At 50.4% G+C, this 15,348-nt stretch overlaps 1 protein-coding gene across 2 annotated transcripts in view; it reads right to left on the reverse strand.

Moving 5' to 3' along the window:
* Window positions 1-10,391, reverse strand: part of UBASH3A (ubiquitin associated and SH3 domain containing A) — a 43,924-nt gene extending 33,533 nt beyond the window's left edge. For both annotated transcript variants that reach the window (XM_041735083.1, XM_041735084.1), the window contains exons 1-4: window positions 10,278-10,391; window positions 8,224-8,277; window positions 4,764-4,950; window positions 1,827-2,025 (exon numbers count right to left, since the gene is read on the reverse strand). In XM_041735083.1, the coding sequence (XP_041591017.1) occupies window positions 1,827-2,025; window positions 4,764-4,950; window positions 8,224-8,277; window positions 10,278-10,390 (553 nt within the window). In that variant the 5' untranslated portion in view covers window position 10,391. The remainder of the gene's footprint in view (window positions 1-1,826; window positions 2,026-4,763; window positions 4,951-8,223; window positions 8,278-10,277) is intronic.
* Window positions 10,392-15,348: the final 4,957 nt, after the last annotated feature.

The following is a 15,348-nucleotide window of genomic DNA, read 5'->3' on the forward strand; positions in this document are numbered from 1 at the left end:
GCCCAGGGCAAGGCAAGGCACCCCACATCTCAGCCACTCTGTTGGAGCGCAGGGCTGGTCGGCCAGGACCCCAGGGGGACCGAATGAGACAGGACTGGACCCCTGTTCCAGCTCCGACCACTGCTTAGGGGACACTGTCTCTTTTCTGGGTCTCTTTTCACAAATGGCCACGGACAAGGGGGACTTGAACCAGCAGAAATGCATTCTCTCTCAGCCTGGAGGCCAGACCTCTGAAATCCAGGGGTGGGCTGGGCCGGCCTCCCTCTGAAGCCTCTGGGCAGGGTCCTTCCTGCCGTGTCGGGCTCCCAGGGCTCCTGGTGCTCCTTGCCTCGTGGCCACATCCCCACATCTCTGCTGCCCTCCTCCCATGGCCTCCTCCCCGTGCCTCTGGGTGTCCTCTCCTCTCTCAGAGGGACCCCAGTCACTGAATGTAGCGCCCGCCCAACTCCCATCTGGCCACATTTTAACTAATCATGTCTTTTAACTAATCATGTCTGGAAGAGACTCTTTTCCCAAATAAAGTCTTTTTCTAAGGTTCTGGGTGGACAGGAATTTCAGGGGACTCTTCCACCCCATGACAGTGACCTCTGGCCGGCATGCTACTTACTCTTCGCTGGCCTCAGTGTCTTCATTTTAAGAATAGGGCATGCGAGACCCATTTTTATTTTGGGGGGGTTGCAAAGCATGAGAGAGGTGCTGTGCCTGTTCTGGGGCCACAGGGCAGGGCTGGATGAGACCGCGCTGTCCTCTGGAGGCAAGGAGGTCAAAGAACCATCACTTGACTCTTGTTTCTATAAAGGACGCCAATCTGCAAAGGCTCAGGGTAAGCTGATAATCATGCAGCAAATAGGACCCCAGAGTCCAGAGGCCAGGCTCCAAGTGGAAATCCAGGACGCGGAGACCTCATCACGTGGCCAGATCTGCGTCCAGGCACATCTGAAACCAGGGGTCAGGACACTGAGCACCTCCGTGTGCCAGGACCGACGGGGAGCTCCACAGAAGCAGGCGGTGTTGTTTGAAGGCCCAGAGCCCTCGCCACCGTGCAGAGAGACAGGAGCGACTCCAGGGGCCGATGCGGCCGGAGGAAGCCCTAGAGCTGACCAGAGACTCGGGAGGAGCGCTCGTCCTCTGAGGTCCCTCCTGTGGGCCCCGCCGGAGCCCGACTCCCCACCAGTGCAGGTCCAGGGGGGATGGGAGGGATGCAGATGCTCCCAGTGAATCTAGACCGTCCTTCCCCAAGAGGTGAAGGAGAAAAGACTCGCTCCTCCCTAAACATTAGCAACAACCACCTAGGACTTGCGTTTTCCACACAGCGCTGGCCCCGGGAGGGGATCTGCCCAAGGTGGGCGTGGGGCTGGGGGCGGCCCCGATCCCCCAACATGGGCACCAGCCTGCAATCCACCGTCTTCATGTGGCCGCTCGAAGCCTCTGGAGGGACAGTTGCCCAGGCAGCTGGAACGTGCCAAATGTTTGCAAAAACCACACTGATGGAGACAAAGGTATTCCCACTTAGGGAAAAGGTGTCCACGGGGTCTCAGGGGGTCTCAGAGTCTGCGTTCCTTTTGAGGGCCGTCCCGGCTCATTAGGTTTAGCTCCGGCTGAACTGTTCAGCCTCAGACTAAGGCCACGTCCGAGGAGCTGGCTGCAAAGGGAGCGGTGGGGGTGGAATCGTCCCCGACCGTGGCGCGTGTGTGCAAGCGAGGAGCAGCTTGCACCCCTTCCCTGCAGCTGGCCTTCTGCCCCAGGAGCAAGCACGGCCCCGGACAGAGTGATCGGTCCCTATTAACCGTGCTCCTCGTGTACACCTGGCCAGGGCCGCCACCCACCTGCTAAGACAGATGCTTCCGTGGCGAACATCATGGCGAATTCCCGGATGACGTCCGCAGGGCTGTCGCTCACGAAGAAGCCTAGATAGCTGATGGAAGAGTAGAGGACCAGAGGGACCGTCGGGGGGAAGGAACCCAGGATCCTGTCCCCAGCTTTCTTTAGGGCCTCATACAGACATTCCACCTTGTGGTCTTCACACTGAGGGAGAAGAGAGACAGAGGACGTGTGACGGTTAGCGTAGTTGGTAAGAAACCAGGCAGCCAACTAGGCCTGTTTTGGGTCACGATGCTGGAATATGACTTATCTCATCCAACTGTTTGGGGTCATGGAGATTTGTTCCACACCCGGTGCTCAGTTTCTTTCTTTCTTTTTCTTTTTTTTTATTTTTAAGATTTTATTTATTTATTCATGATAGACACAGAGAGAGAGAGAGAGAGAGAGGCAGAGACACAGGCAGAGGGAGAAGCAGGCTCCATGCAGGGAGCCCGATGCGGGACTCGATCCCGGGACCCCGGGGTCACTCCCTGGGCCAAAGGCAGGCGCCAAACCTCTGAGCCACCCAGGGATCCCGTGGTGCTCAGTTTCTTAGACATTCACGTCAAATTCCTTTTGGAATGGAATATCCTTTAAGTGTCTAGGCTGGAAGTCTCTTGTCACCCTCGCTAGCTCCCGTCCCTCTGTGTCATGTCGAGTCAACCCACAGCTGTCGTCAACCCACATGTGGCATCATGTGGCCTCTGGAGGTTTCCCTGAACCACGGGCATGCAGTGCTCAGAGCTCACGGCGAGAGGGGCAGTGGCCGAAGCCCCCCACGTCCGGCCACACTCCCACAGTGGCCAAGCCCGTCACGGCCCCTGATGCTGGTTTCCATGGAGGTGACTCGGTGCCCCCAGGCTCCCTGTCCTTCTCCATCCTTCACAGGTGCTTCTCCCCAAATAAATCTCTTGCGATTGCACCTGGGGTCACATGTCTAACTCCACCTCGGGGTCTGCTCCTTGGGAGAGCGTGAACCACCAATGTAGGCTCCCACCTGGTCTCCCCGCTGCCCCCCAATTCACTGCACACATTTCGGCCTGACCACTCTACCTAACGCTGTGTCCCTGCCATGCCACCCCCCATCCCAAAGCGGCAGGTGTGCCCCCGGTCACCTGCAGAGTTCTGTCTACACCCGCTCAGCCTCAGTGCCAGCTCTGTCCAAGCCACTTCCTGGGCTTGGAGACCTTCCTCCATGTGGAAGACTCACATGAAGCCACAGTGAACCCCAGCCCCGTCCCCTCCCACCCCCCACCCCCACCCTGGCAGGAAATCAGCCCCAGCCCTGCTCCCGGACGTTGGCTCCCTCTGAATTTCCCACGGCTCCTTTCATCCTCTGAGGAGTCAACCGTCTTCTAGTTTTCATATGCAGTTTTACATTCCTTCATCCGCCTATTGCATCTCTGAGGCCCTTGCGGGGCCTGGGAAAGTGCATGATGCGTGGAGGGTATAACCTTGAACCTGAGTGTCCACGCTGTGATCTCGCGGCCGCAGGTACGTGGTCTGGAAGCACCGAGTCGGACTGAAGCAGAGCTGCGGTGGGACGTCCGCCCGTGGAGGCTGAACGTTTTCCTTCTGCAGCATCAAGGGCAGAGACCCAGTCCCTCTGGCACCCACCTGCCAGGAAGGGCGCCCGGCCAGGCGAGGCGGCGTTGGACGTGGGCAGGGGGTTAGTGGGACGGCCGACGTGGGAAGGGGAGGGTGTGTGTGCACGTATCTAAGTCGTGTCTGTGTGGACATGTGGGTGCCGGGTGCTGGGTGCAGCCCCGGGGGCGTGAGAAGAGGAGCTGGAGGCCCGGGTGCCCCCCCCCCCCCCGCCCCCGGCTGCCGCAATGAAGCACGCCCGTTTCTGAGGCTGTTTTCATCGCAGGCTTTGGCTGCCTTCTTCCCCTGATGAGCTCCCAGGACAAGCCAGAAAGGAGTCTGACCAGCACAAGTGCTGTTGCTGGACAGTGACCAGCTCACCCCAGTTTGCTCGGGATTTTCCTGGTTTTGGCACCGAAAAGCTCTGTGCCTTGGGACCGCGTCCCCCCAGCTCCCGGGGGGGGGGGTTGTGTCTGCTGGGAACAGCCTGTGCAGAGGCTTGCGGCCCCTTCCCATGCACGCTGTGGAGCCTGGGACTGACTCGTCCTTGGGCCCCGTGGGATTCCTGAATCGGGCGGAACCCTAAGAGCCTGGGGACAGCAGAGGGGGGCAGGCCAGGGTGTGTCCTCCCCTGGTTCCTCTGGTGGGGAGCCACAGAGGAAGTGGCAGCCCGTCCCTCCCCGCCTCCCTCCCTCTTGTGCCTGTGTCTTCTCCTCTGAGCCAGGCCCAGGTCCCTCTTGCCCTCCTAGGACCCCCGTGAGGCTGCCTGTTGGACCGTTTTCTGAGTCAGGGCCGGTTCCTGAAGCAGGGAAAGTCCTGCATCCGAGACGGGCCAGCAGTGAAAGTTCTCCGGCTCATCCAGCCCACGGTTCCAAGATACCTGCTCTGAGGCCCTGTGCTAGTCTGAGGGTACGGAAGCGAGGGAAGCATCTACCTTCTCGGGAGGGATTCAGTCTCGTGAGGGGCGCAGGGCGGCACCAGACACACAGGCGGAGCCATGGACAGTGCCACCAGAGATACTAGCAAACAGGTGGGTGGTGGGAGCGCAGAGGGCAGCGGGGGAGACAACCGGAGGGGGGGGATAAGTGAGCGGGGCTCTGAGGGATGCATAGGAGTCGCCCAGCTGAGGACGAGGAGAAACGTGAAGGGTGTCCCACACCAGGAGGCCCGCTGGTGTGACAACTGCAGCCCCCACCTCCCACCCCGGTGACAACCGATCACGTGGCTCCCCTGGGTCACATCCAGCGTCGCTGGACATCACAGGGAAGTGCCTCCGGCGGCGTGTCGGTGAGCACTAGGGGCTCGCGGGCCCGACTCACCGTGAAGAAGTCACAGAGCGTGATGTGCGGGAAGACCTCGTGAGCCCGGTTCTTGGCGCACTGGCGCTTGCTGTCTCTCCAGAACTCTTCGAGTTTCTCCAGCAGGGGCCCCGTGGGGCAGAGGAAAAGAGCGTACTCCTGGGGGATGGGATCGTCCAGAGAAGGGTCATTGCGATGACAGCGCAGCCTGCAAGAGAACAGGCCGCTTTCAGCCGGTGCCCCGACGGCAGGGCCGTCCCGCGTGGAGAGGGCAGCGAGCAGAAGAGGCCGCGCTGTGCACGGGCGGGGGCCACGCTGCACAAAGTCACTGCCGGCCCCTCTCGGCAACGCTCAGCGGGCTGGGGCCAGTGTGGCCGTGGAGCAGCGCTGGGTCCCCCTCCACCCCGTCCTCCCGAGGCTCTGCCCCACGTTAGTGTGATTCCGGGCCAAAGACAAAGACAGTGAGAGAAGGTGACCTGGTCTTCAGACCATCTCTGGGGAGCCACCTATCTCAGTAGTGGTGGAAAAAAATTTTTTTAAAAGATTTTATTTATTCATTTGAAAGAGAGAGACAGAAAGAGCCCAAGCAGGGGGAGAAGCAGACAGAGAAGGAGCAGCAGACTCCCCGCCGAGCTGGGAGCCCAATGTGGGGCTCGAGCCTAGGACCCTGAGATCACGACCTGAACCGAAGGCAGACGCTTACCCATCTGGGCCACCCAGGCGCCCCAAAGTTGAAAAAAATGTGTAGAAAACACTCACACTTCATTTTATCTGACTTCAAACTGAGCGTAAAAGTCAAAACTCAAAAAAAAAAAAACCCTAAAAACCCAAAACGTAGACAAAACATAGGTAGCTATTACATATTTTCCTCTGTTTTCAGAAGGTTATTTTAAGGGCAAGGAGTAATGTTACACGACCTCAAATTCAAGCTCATTCTCACTGATGGAAGAAACAAGAATGAAGACAACCACAAGGCGTCATTTTCTCGCCCGTCAGATAAAAACGATGTGTTTGAAACGAAAAAAAAAAAAAAAAAAGGTTATGCTCAACCGTGTCAAAGGTGCAGCGGGTTCATGCAATGTCTGTATAAAAGCAAATTGCCAGGAGGCGCCAAGAGCTTTCGGATACCCTTCCCATCGGAACCGACAATTCCGCTTCCAGAAATTTCTCCAAAGGCGAAAACAAGTAACGCGGCACATCTGACGTGCTTTATGGCAGGGTTATTTGTAACAGGTGAAAGATGCAGAGACGAGATAAGTGACAGTAGGTTTATTTATCATCTGTTCACCGGGAGTCATGGTTTTTTAATTTTTTAATATTTTAAATTTTTTTGAAGGGAGTCATGGTTTTGAAGAATTTCTGGGATTGCAGGGAAGTGTCCGAGTTATTTTTTGGTTTGTTTTTTTGTTTGTTTGATTTTTAACAGATTTAATAGGTGCCAGTAAACCGTAATGACCAATGGCATTGTACACATTCTTTTTTTTATGTATTTTTTTAAATTGGAGTTTGATTTGCCAGCGCGGATGGAACTGGAGGGTACCCACCCACCCACCCGAGTTGTAATCCTGAGTTTAGCGTGTTCCGCAGCCCCTGAGGTAGGAGCTGTGCTGGAGGCAGTCGCTCTAAGAGCGAAACACCATCAGAGGGCGCTCTGACCCTTCATCCCGAGCACTCCCTCCCCGTAGATGCATCCTTCCCCATCCTTCCTCTTCCTTCCCCATCCTTCCCCTCCTTCCCCATCCTTCCTCTTCCTTCCCCATCCTTCCCCATCCTTCCCCATCCTTCCCCTTCCTTCCCCATCCTTCCCCTTCCTTCCCCATCCTTCCCCATCCTTCCCCAGCCTTCCCCATCCTTCCCCTTCCTTCCCCATCCTTCCCCATCCTTCCCCTTCCTTCCCCATCCTTCCCCATCCTTCCCCTTCCTTCCCCATCCTTCCCCTTCCTTCCCCATCCTTCCCCATCCTTCCCCATCCTTCCCCAACCTTCCCCAACCTTCCCCATCCTTCCCCGATGAGCCCCGACAAGCCAGAAAGGAATCTCTGACTGTCACAAATGCTGTTGCTGGAGGGTGACCGGTTTCTCCCAGAAACTTAAGCAACTGACCCATAGATGACACTTGGCGCGTGTTTTATATAAACCATTAGCCATTGCTTAAATCATGCTGCAGATTGCTGGGGCCACGCCAGGGTCCTGCAGATTTATCCATGCTGATGGGTGGGCACCCGGCTAAGGGAGTCCGAGTGACCCTTCCAAGGGCCCTGCGAGCTCCTCCCCCGTGTGCGAGGTATCTTACTCATCCATTCCACTGTCAGACACTTAAATTGGTTTCTTTTTGCCCGATTTCATAGCACGGGAATCGCGATCTTTGTCTAGGTCCCCAAGGCACGGACCTGGCCGTGGAAGTGCCGGCTGGGCGGCCGCGTGGATCACACCGGGACCTGCAGCCAGGGCAGGCAGAGACCGCCCCTTGTCTTCACCCACGTGGACGCTTGAAGTTGCCTTTGGGTTCTACTGGCATCTTACTTGCACTTCCCCTGATTGGCTAGGGTCGGCCCACTCCAGGTGGAGCCTAGGGGACCCCACTGTCTCCCCGGTGCCTCAGTGGGACTTGTGGTCTGCGCAGCTGAGTTGGAACTAGAAGGAAGCCACCACGGCCCTTGAGGCTGTGGGTTTCGTTTGAAATTCAAATTTGGCAACTGACTTTAGACTTAGCCCAGCCCGGAGGATTCTGGGCATTTCCCTTTGTCTGGTAGAGGGATTGCCTATCCTGCCATTGGCCTAGCGTTTTGGGGTGAAGAAGGGGGTTCCCAGGGAGGACACGCCGGCCACTCAGAGCCCCACGATCAGTGGTTGCCATCCTGCTCCGGGTGGGCGCCCCTGTGGGTCAAGGCCTGGGTTTTATTGTTTGATTTTTACTGCGGTTTTCCAGAGCAGAGCGTGAGGGGACTTCCCACCTAGGGACAGAGTGACGGCAGCATGGCACTTTCAGGCGGGCCCGGGGGTTCAGGAGTGGGGTGATCGCAGAGCACAAAGCCGAGGCCCGCAGGAGTGGGCGGCTTGCAGGGTGCCTGGCTGACGGATAGCAGAGCCCCCTGGAGCCCCGAGTTCCACCCCTGGCCCCCCCCCACCTGGCACCCGAGGCCTCAGAGGGCATCCAGGACCAACCAGTAAACTCTCTCCCCATCAGAGGTAGCTTGAGACAGTGGCAACCTCTATTTTCTATCTTTCCTATTTACTCAACAGATCGCGTGGATTTCTTTCTTCCTTGATAGTCATGTTTGGATAAACTCAGATTTTTAAGTGAAGAAAGGCTTGTTCACAGTCCGATCTCTCTCCTCTGTCTCCCATTTTAAATGCGGGTTCTTTTCCGTCCTTCCCTTTGGTGCCTGGCCGCCCGGCGTGTGTGGGGTGCTGCCCGTGGCCACCCCGCCGAGCTCTCAGAGCCAAGTACTCAGCACCCCTGCGGAGACGGCCCTACTCACCAATCTGATGCCTCTTCCGCTGTCTTTCTTCCAGTGGCTGCCAACGCCTTCAGCCTGCAGGAGAGCAGAACGAGAGGAGCGTTCAGGGGCGCCCGGGGGGCTCAGCGGTGGAGCGGCTGCCTTTGGCCCAGGGTGTGATCCCCAGAGTCCAGGATTGGGTCCCACATCGGGCTCCCTGTGTGGAGCCTGCTTCTCCCTCTGCCTGTGTCTCTGCTTCTCTCTCTCTCTCTCATTAATAAATAATTAAAAATCTTAAAAAAAAAAAAAAAAAGAAAGAAAGAAAAAGAGAGAGAGGAGCATTCTAGAGCCCTGGCTTCCATTCTCCGGGGAAGCAGAGGAGAGGCAGGGGCAGCCCTGCAGCACAGGACACCTCTGTGTGTGTGTGTGTGTGCGTGTAGGGGGTGCCCATGAGGGCCTGGACTGCTACACTTTGCAGCTGGGTGCACTGCCCAGGCCTCAGTCTCCATGTGGCATCACTGTGATTTCTGAAAACGCCAACCTGCTCCCACCTCCTCTGCTCATTCTCCTTCAGGGGCTCCCACTCCCGTCCTGGTCACTGGCTCCCACCACACCTGCCATCTTGCCAGCCCCTCCACCCTGCGCTAAAGCCAGGGGACCCCACTCTTGCATCCTCAGGTTGGCTGTGAAGGGCCAAATCCCTGGCTTGCACACGCACCCTCCTACCAAAATGCAGCCCCATGCCAACACGCCCTCGGAGGAATGACCCTGATCCTTCCAAGCATGGCTCACACGCCCTTCCTCCAGGGAAACGTCCCCAACCACACGTTCAGTCACTGGGCTTCATCTCTATAAACCTGCGTCTGTTTGCCTCCTCTACCAGCCTGCAAGGTCCCTGAGGTCCAACGGTGTCGTACTCGCCATTATAACCCAGGATGTATAGACACTGAATTAAATTTAGCTGAATGGGACCAAATTGGACGGGATGGAATAGGGCTAAGGTAACTCGCTCAGGAATTCAGCCTGGAAGTAGCTGGAGTTGAAGAGCAAACCGACAGGGCGCTGCCCCGTGCTGCTGTTGGCGAATGCCGACGGGGATGATACTAGAGCACAAGGAATTCTGAGCCCGAGTCCCCATCCAACGTCAGTAGCGTAATAAGGGATGGGCTTTAGTGGGGCCAAGAGTGGGGTCCTGCCCTGCCACTGCCTGTGCTCTCTGGCTTCCGTGTCCCTGGCTGGGGACTGGCACATGGTTCCACTGCTGATTTCAACCAGTGTCTTATCAACATAAAGGTGACAACGTTCTGAGTTGGGTTAGAAAAGAAAAGAGTGCAGCTTCCAAGCGATTTCAGCCAATTTCAGGGTTTTGTTATAATATTTAGGGAATCTTTGGTCTCTTCTCCAATCCAAAGTTACTTAAAGGGACTTCTGATGCATTTTCCCACGTGAATCAGCCTGAGAAAAATTAGGACCACATGTCCCTATCATAGCTTGTTTTTTTTTGGGGGGGGGACTTCTCTCTCTGACATAGTGGCTCCTAAGGTTAACATTTTCTATATGGGAACCTTTGCCTTGGGTAAGCAGGACTGGGTCAACGCAGTTCTGGCACCTTCTTAACCATCTCTTTCAATGATCAGACAATGAAGAGATTTCCCCTACAGATAAATGGTTTCTCGGCATCATTTAGAAATACATTCCTGTTGGTAGTTCTTTCAACAGCTCCCCTCCACTTAGAGTTTGAAGTACCCCGGGTGTCATCTCAGTCACTGAACTGCAGAGAGGATACAACCCAGGCCCAAGCTCCTCCAAATCCTAAATATGGGGGTGCCCCAGTAGCACACGGCTCCCAAGTTTTACAAATTTCAGGATCCCTCTACCAACCAACCAGCCAGCCAGCTAGCCCAGTTTGTCTTTAAAGAGCAAAGAACATGTCATTTATAAAAAGTAGAAAAGGGCCTTATTTTGCTACAGTATCTAACACTGCGAGATGCCCCTCTCCGGCAGGAAGTAAGTGCTCTGAGCTGCCTGTAGTTCTGCAGCACAGGCCAGAGGGGTTGAGACACACACCCAGGGGCCAGCGGCGGGACAGTACTCACGCGGTGTGTGCCGGGAAGCCCATTCCCAGCAGGGGGTCCAGGAGTGAGGGGGTGCTGCGGCCCTTGTGCTTGTTGGAGACCTTTGCGTAGAGCTGAGTCTCCCCCGCTGCCATCTCTTCCTGCCTCTGTGGACAGAAATGAATAGATAAAACCAGAGAGAGAGAAAGAGACAGGCGAGGCTGACTGAGGGTGTCAAGAAAAACCTCAAGCCCTTTTGATCTTTCTGACAAAAGCTAATATCCTGTTTGCATGAGATGTTGGTTTTCAGAATTCTTTTTTTGCGGGGTGCTGGGGGTGTATAGCATCCACTAGCCCTGTTTCCACATGGGGTTTAGAGTCCAGAGGTCCAACACACTTACCAGAAGAGCAAAGATTGGAAAGACCGACAATACTAAATTTTGACAAGGCTGTGGAATAATTGGAACTCTTATTCGTTGCTCAGCCATTTTGGATAACATTTGGACAGTTTCTTATATAGTTCAGCATAAATTTACTATATGACTGATTTATTCTTAGCTGTCTCCCAAGGAGAAATGAAAATGTGTGACCATGATTTGTATATGAATGTCCGTAATGGCTTTATTCACAGGAGACCAAAACCAGAAAGAATCCAAATAAATGTCCATCCACTGGTGAATGCAGACATAAATTATGGTGTATTTGATCAATGATTTAGCCCTCATTGATGACAAAAACACATACTGTTTCATGAGACAGAATGGATGAATTCAAGCAGCATTATTTTGATTAAAAGAAGCCAGAATCAAGATCATACACACTGTATGTTTCTATTTCAATGAAATTCTATTTTTAAAAAGATTTTATTTGTTTACTCATGAGAGAGAAGGCAGAGGGAGAAGCAGGCTCCAGGCAGGGATCCTAATGTGGGACTTGATCCCAGGACCCCAGGATCATGCCTTGAGCTGAAGGCAGACGCTCAACCTCTGAGCCATCCAGAGGTCCCTTACAAGAAATTCTAAAATGAGGTAAAACTAAACTATAGAGATAGAAAACAGATAAGTTGCTGCCTGAGGCCAAGTTCTGAGGGAGTTTTGGGGGTGGTGGAAATGTTCTATATCCTGATATGGGTGTACAGTTCTTCAAAATTGACTAAATCAAACACTCATATTGGGTGCATTTTAAAGTGTGTAAACTAAGCTTCAATAAAATTTATTTTTAGAAAGGAAAGGGAAGGAATACTTAGAACAATCATAACAGTGTGCTAATTTTCAACAAAAACAGGTCTGCTGGGATTTTGTTGGGGATTATATTGAATCTATAGGTCAGTTATAATAATATCAAGTCTTCGGAGCACCTGAGTGGCTCAGTGGTTGAGCGTCTGCTTCTGCGTTCAGATCAGGTCCTAATCCCAGGGTCCTGGGATCGAGTCCCACATCAGGCTCCCTACGTGGAGCCTGCTTCTCCCTCTGCCTCTCTCTCTGTGTCTCTTATGAATAAATAAATACAATCTAAAAACAAAACCAAAAAAACAATATCAAGTCTTCCATTCCATGAACATGGTATATCTCTCTATTTACTTTCTCTCAGTACTGTTTTGTAGTTTCACAGTCTTGTATTTCTCTCATTAAGTTTATTTCTATGTGTTGCTATAGCCTAAAAATAATTTCTATTTCCATTTGTTGCCGATATGTAGAAATGCAATTGATTCTTGTATATTGACATCATGGCCCTCTTGGCGCAGTGGGCAGCGCGTCAGTCTCATATATATTGACATCACACCCAATAATCGGGCCGAGATCACTTATTAACTCTATTATTTTGTAGATTCTTTTTGATTTTCTATGTACATCATCATGTGCTCTTCAAATAAATAGTGCTCTTCTCCTTTCCTTTCCAATATTTGTGAGCTTTATTTCCTCTCCTTGCCGTATCATTGTGACAAAGGCCTCCAGTGCCATGTTGGATAAAAGTTTATGATAGGTACCCTTTATCAGATTGAATAATTTTTTTCACTACTAATTCACTGAAGTGTTTTAAAAAATTAATGGATATTGAATTTTATCAAAAGCCTTTTCTGCATCTATTGAGATGACCATAGTGTTTTCCTTCTTATTCAGTGAATGAGGTAGCTTATGCCAGTGGGCTTTTGAATGTTAAATCAACCTTGTGTTTCTAAGATAAAACCTTGGTAATTATATGTTATGTTTTATATATATTAATGTGTTAATACTTTGTTTAGAATTTTTTGCTCTGCGTTTGTGAATTAGCTTGGCCTGTTGTTTTCCTTTCTTATAATTTCCTTCTCAGGTTTTGGTGTCAGTAGAATGATCAGCTCATTTTGGTATTCCTGAGACTTCCTGGTCACAGCATGGTAAGATCCCCTTCCAGGACACCCCTCAGCCTTTGGCAAATGAGAATAGTTGGTCTCCCTAAGAGTCAAGTGTTATTCTGGCCTCAGAAATGAATTGGGAAATATTTCCTCTTCCCTGATTCTCTGAGTTTTTGTAAGATTGGTATAACTTCTTGCTTTAATATTCAAAAAAGATTTGTCAGTAAAGTCTCCTGGGCCTAGAATTTTCTTGGAAAGTTTTAAACTATGGATTTAATTAATTTAACAACTACAGGAGTATTCTTCTTGTGTCGGTTTCATTGAGTTGTTTTTCAAGGAACTTGATCATTTTATCTAAGTTGCTAAATTTCCTGGCATAGAGTTGCCAGATTTTGTTTCAATTCTGTTGCATAATTTTCTGTGTAGAAGTCTTGCATATTAGTTCTTAGGTATTTGATAATTTTTGATGCCACTGTAAGTTATCTTTTTAAAATTTCATATTCATACTCTTTGTTGCTGGCAATTCAAATGCTATTGATTCACATTATTTTACATTTGAACTTATATCTAAATGTCTTGTTTGACTTGCCTATTAATTCTAATAATTAATCTCTAGAGTTTAAAAGATAATTCTAGGTACAAAGAGAATTGTGTCAATAAATAATATTTTTATTTCTTTTTTACAAGTACATATTCTTTATTTTAAAATTTTTTCTTTCTCTTTTTTCTTTCTCTTCTTTTTTCTCCTCTTCTTCTTCTTTCTTCTTCCTTTTTTCTCCTTCTTCTTCCTCTTCCTTTTCCTCTTCTTCTTTTATTGCACTGGCTTGGACTCCAAATGTTGAACAGAAATGGTATATATCAAAAAAAAAAAAAAAAAAAAGAAATGGTATATATCTATATAGTGCATCTCCTTGTGGTGTTCTCCATTTCAGAGTAAAATGTTTCAATATTTCATCTTTAAATGTAAGTTTATTGTGTTTTTAAATATCTTTTTCTTTGAGGAATTCAAAAAATGAAATAATTTCATAACCAAATGAATTAAATATCTTAAATTTGAAAGCCTCAAAGTAGAAAAAGCCTGTTACCTAGAAGAAAAAAAGTTAGATTTGGGGTCTGAGATACAGCCTCTACTCAAATACATCTTTCTTTTCTCAATAGTAAAACACTTTTGGAGCAATTGTGCTTATAAGATATTAAAATATGAATGTTTTTTTTTAAAAATCTTATTTAGTAAACCAGAAAATGCCAAATCATCTCTTTTCCTTAGTTTGAAAAGTTATCTCCCAAGACCATCAGTGACAGATGAAAGTTTCTTAAGCTGCACGTTTTCCTGTGGGTGATGCCCAAAGCTTCCTGCTCTCACTAATGGGATCAAGGTGGAGACTGAGACCATGCTTGGAACTCAATCTGTGTGCAAATAGTTATGAAAACTTCACAGCTCCTAGAGGACCCATCAGGGTAAGGTGCCCCTCAGGTCTCCAAACCAAGACCATGCAAGACACTGCCTTGGTGAATATCAGATGCCAGCCCTAGATATGCTGATTTCTGTTTCTTTAGAGTTTTATTTTGAGATTGTTGGAACTGATGTGTAGGTAAATTTCCTGAGAGGCTACTATATGGTGGTGGAAGTTTAACCACCATCATCGATTATCTGCTACAACCTGGAAAATTGACCTCATTTGATACACAAGCCAAGATACTAACATGGTAATATATTAATATGACATATGTGAATTCATGATTGCTTCTGGTCTTCTACATGTCTACTCAATATTGTTCCACCACCTTAGTTTATGATCAGCTCATCTATATACCTAGAGCCTCATGACACACTCATCACAGTGCCAGGTGCTTTGAGAATACATTCTAGACTGCCCTCTGAGATTGGTAATCCACCAGAGCACCACCTACAGCACTCTGGTGCAAACAAAGAAAGAATTAAGTTCTAAGTTTCCTATCCCTGTCTTTGAGGGCAAATGTTTGTTCCAGAACTAGAGAGAGTAGTTAGGAAACATGTAAAGGAAGGGTGTAGGAGCTTGAAGGATTCCTGGTCCTAAATCCCAAAACATTGAGAGGTGTGTGGGCAGGTGCTGGGAAGCAGGAAAACGAGACTGAGTTAAATCACAATTGGCTGAATATATCTCTCTGGCTATTGTTGTCATTGGCAAATCCTGCCAACTCTATCTTTAAAATCATTCACAAATCCAGCTTTTGCTCTCTATTTGTACCACCAGCATCTTGGTCTAAGTCACCGCCATTATGGCCCAGGTTTTCAGTAGCGTCCTCCTGCCTTTCTGTGAATTCACCTCTGTCCCTACATAGATCCAACTTTGCCCTACTCAGCCCTTTGGTGGCTTTCCATCACATAGAAACCAAACCAGCGTCCTTCCAGTGGCACAGGTCTTCCATGATCTGCCGATCTCCAAGCACATAGGCTTTCCGGGGCTCCTCAAACATCCCCAACTCATGTTCTCCAGGCCTTTGGAGTCTATGGTCTTGTGCTTGGAACAATCTCTCCTCTTAGCTCATAAGACCTACTTTATCCCACCACTGAGGTCTCCACTAAAATACCACTCTTTCCTAGAAGTCTTCCTCCATCACCCTGTCTGATCACTTGCTGATCCCTCTCCTTCATCTCTTCCCAGCATTTGTCATCAGCTGAGACCACAGGTGAGTGCTTTGTCCCTTCTGCCATCCGCTCTGAGTCTAGATGCCTGGCTCATGGCAGATGGCCCATAAATATTTGGTGAATAAATGAATGCATGATTCACATCTAGCTCT

The sequence above is a fragment of the Vulpes lagopus genome, chromosome 20 (assembly GCF_018345385.1).
Source record: "Vulpes lagopus strain Blue_001 chromosome 20, ASM1834538v1, whole genome shotgun sequence".
Classification (NCBI taxonomy): domain Eukaryota; kingdom Metazoa; phylum Chordata; class Mammalia; order Carnivora; family Canidae; genus Vulpes; species Vulpes lagopus.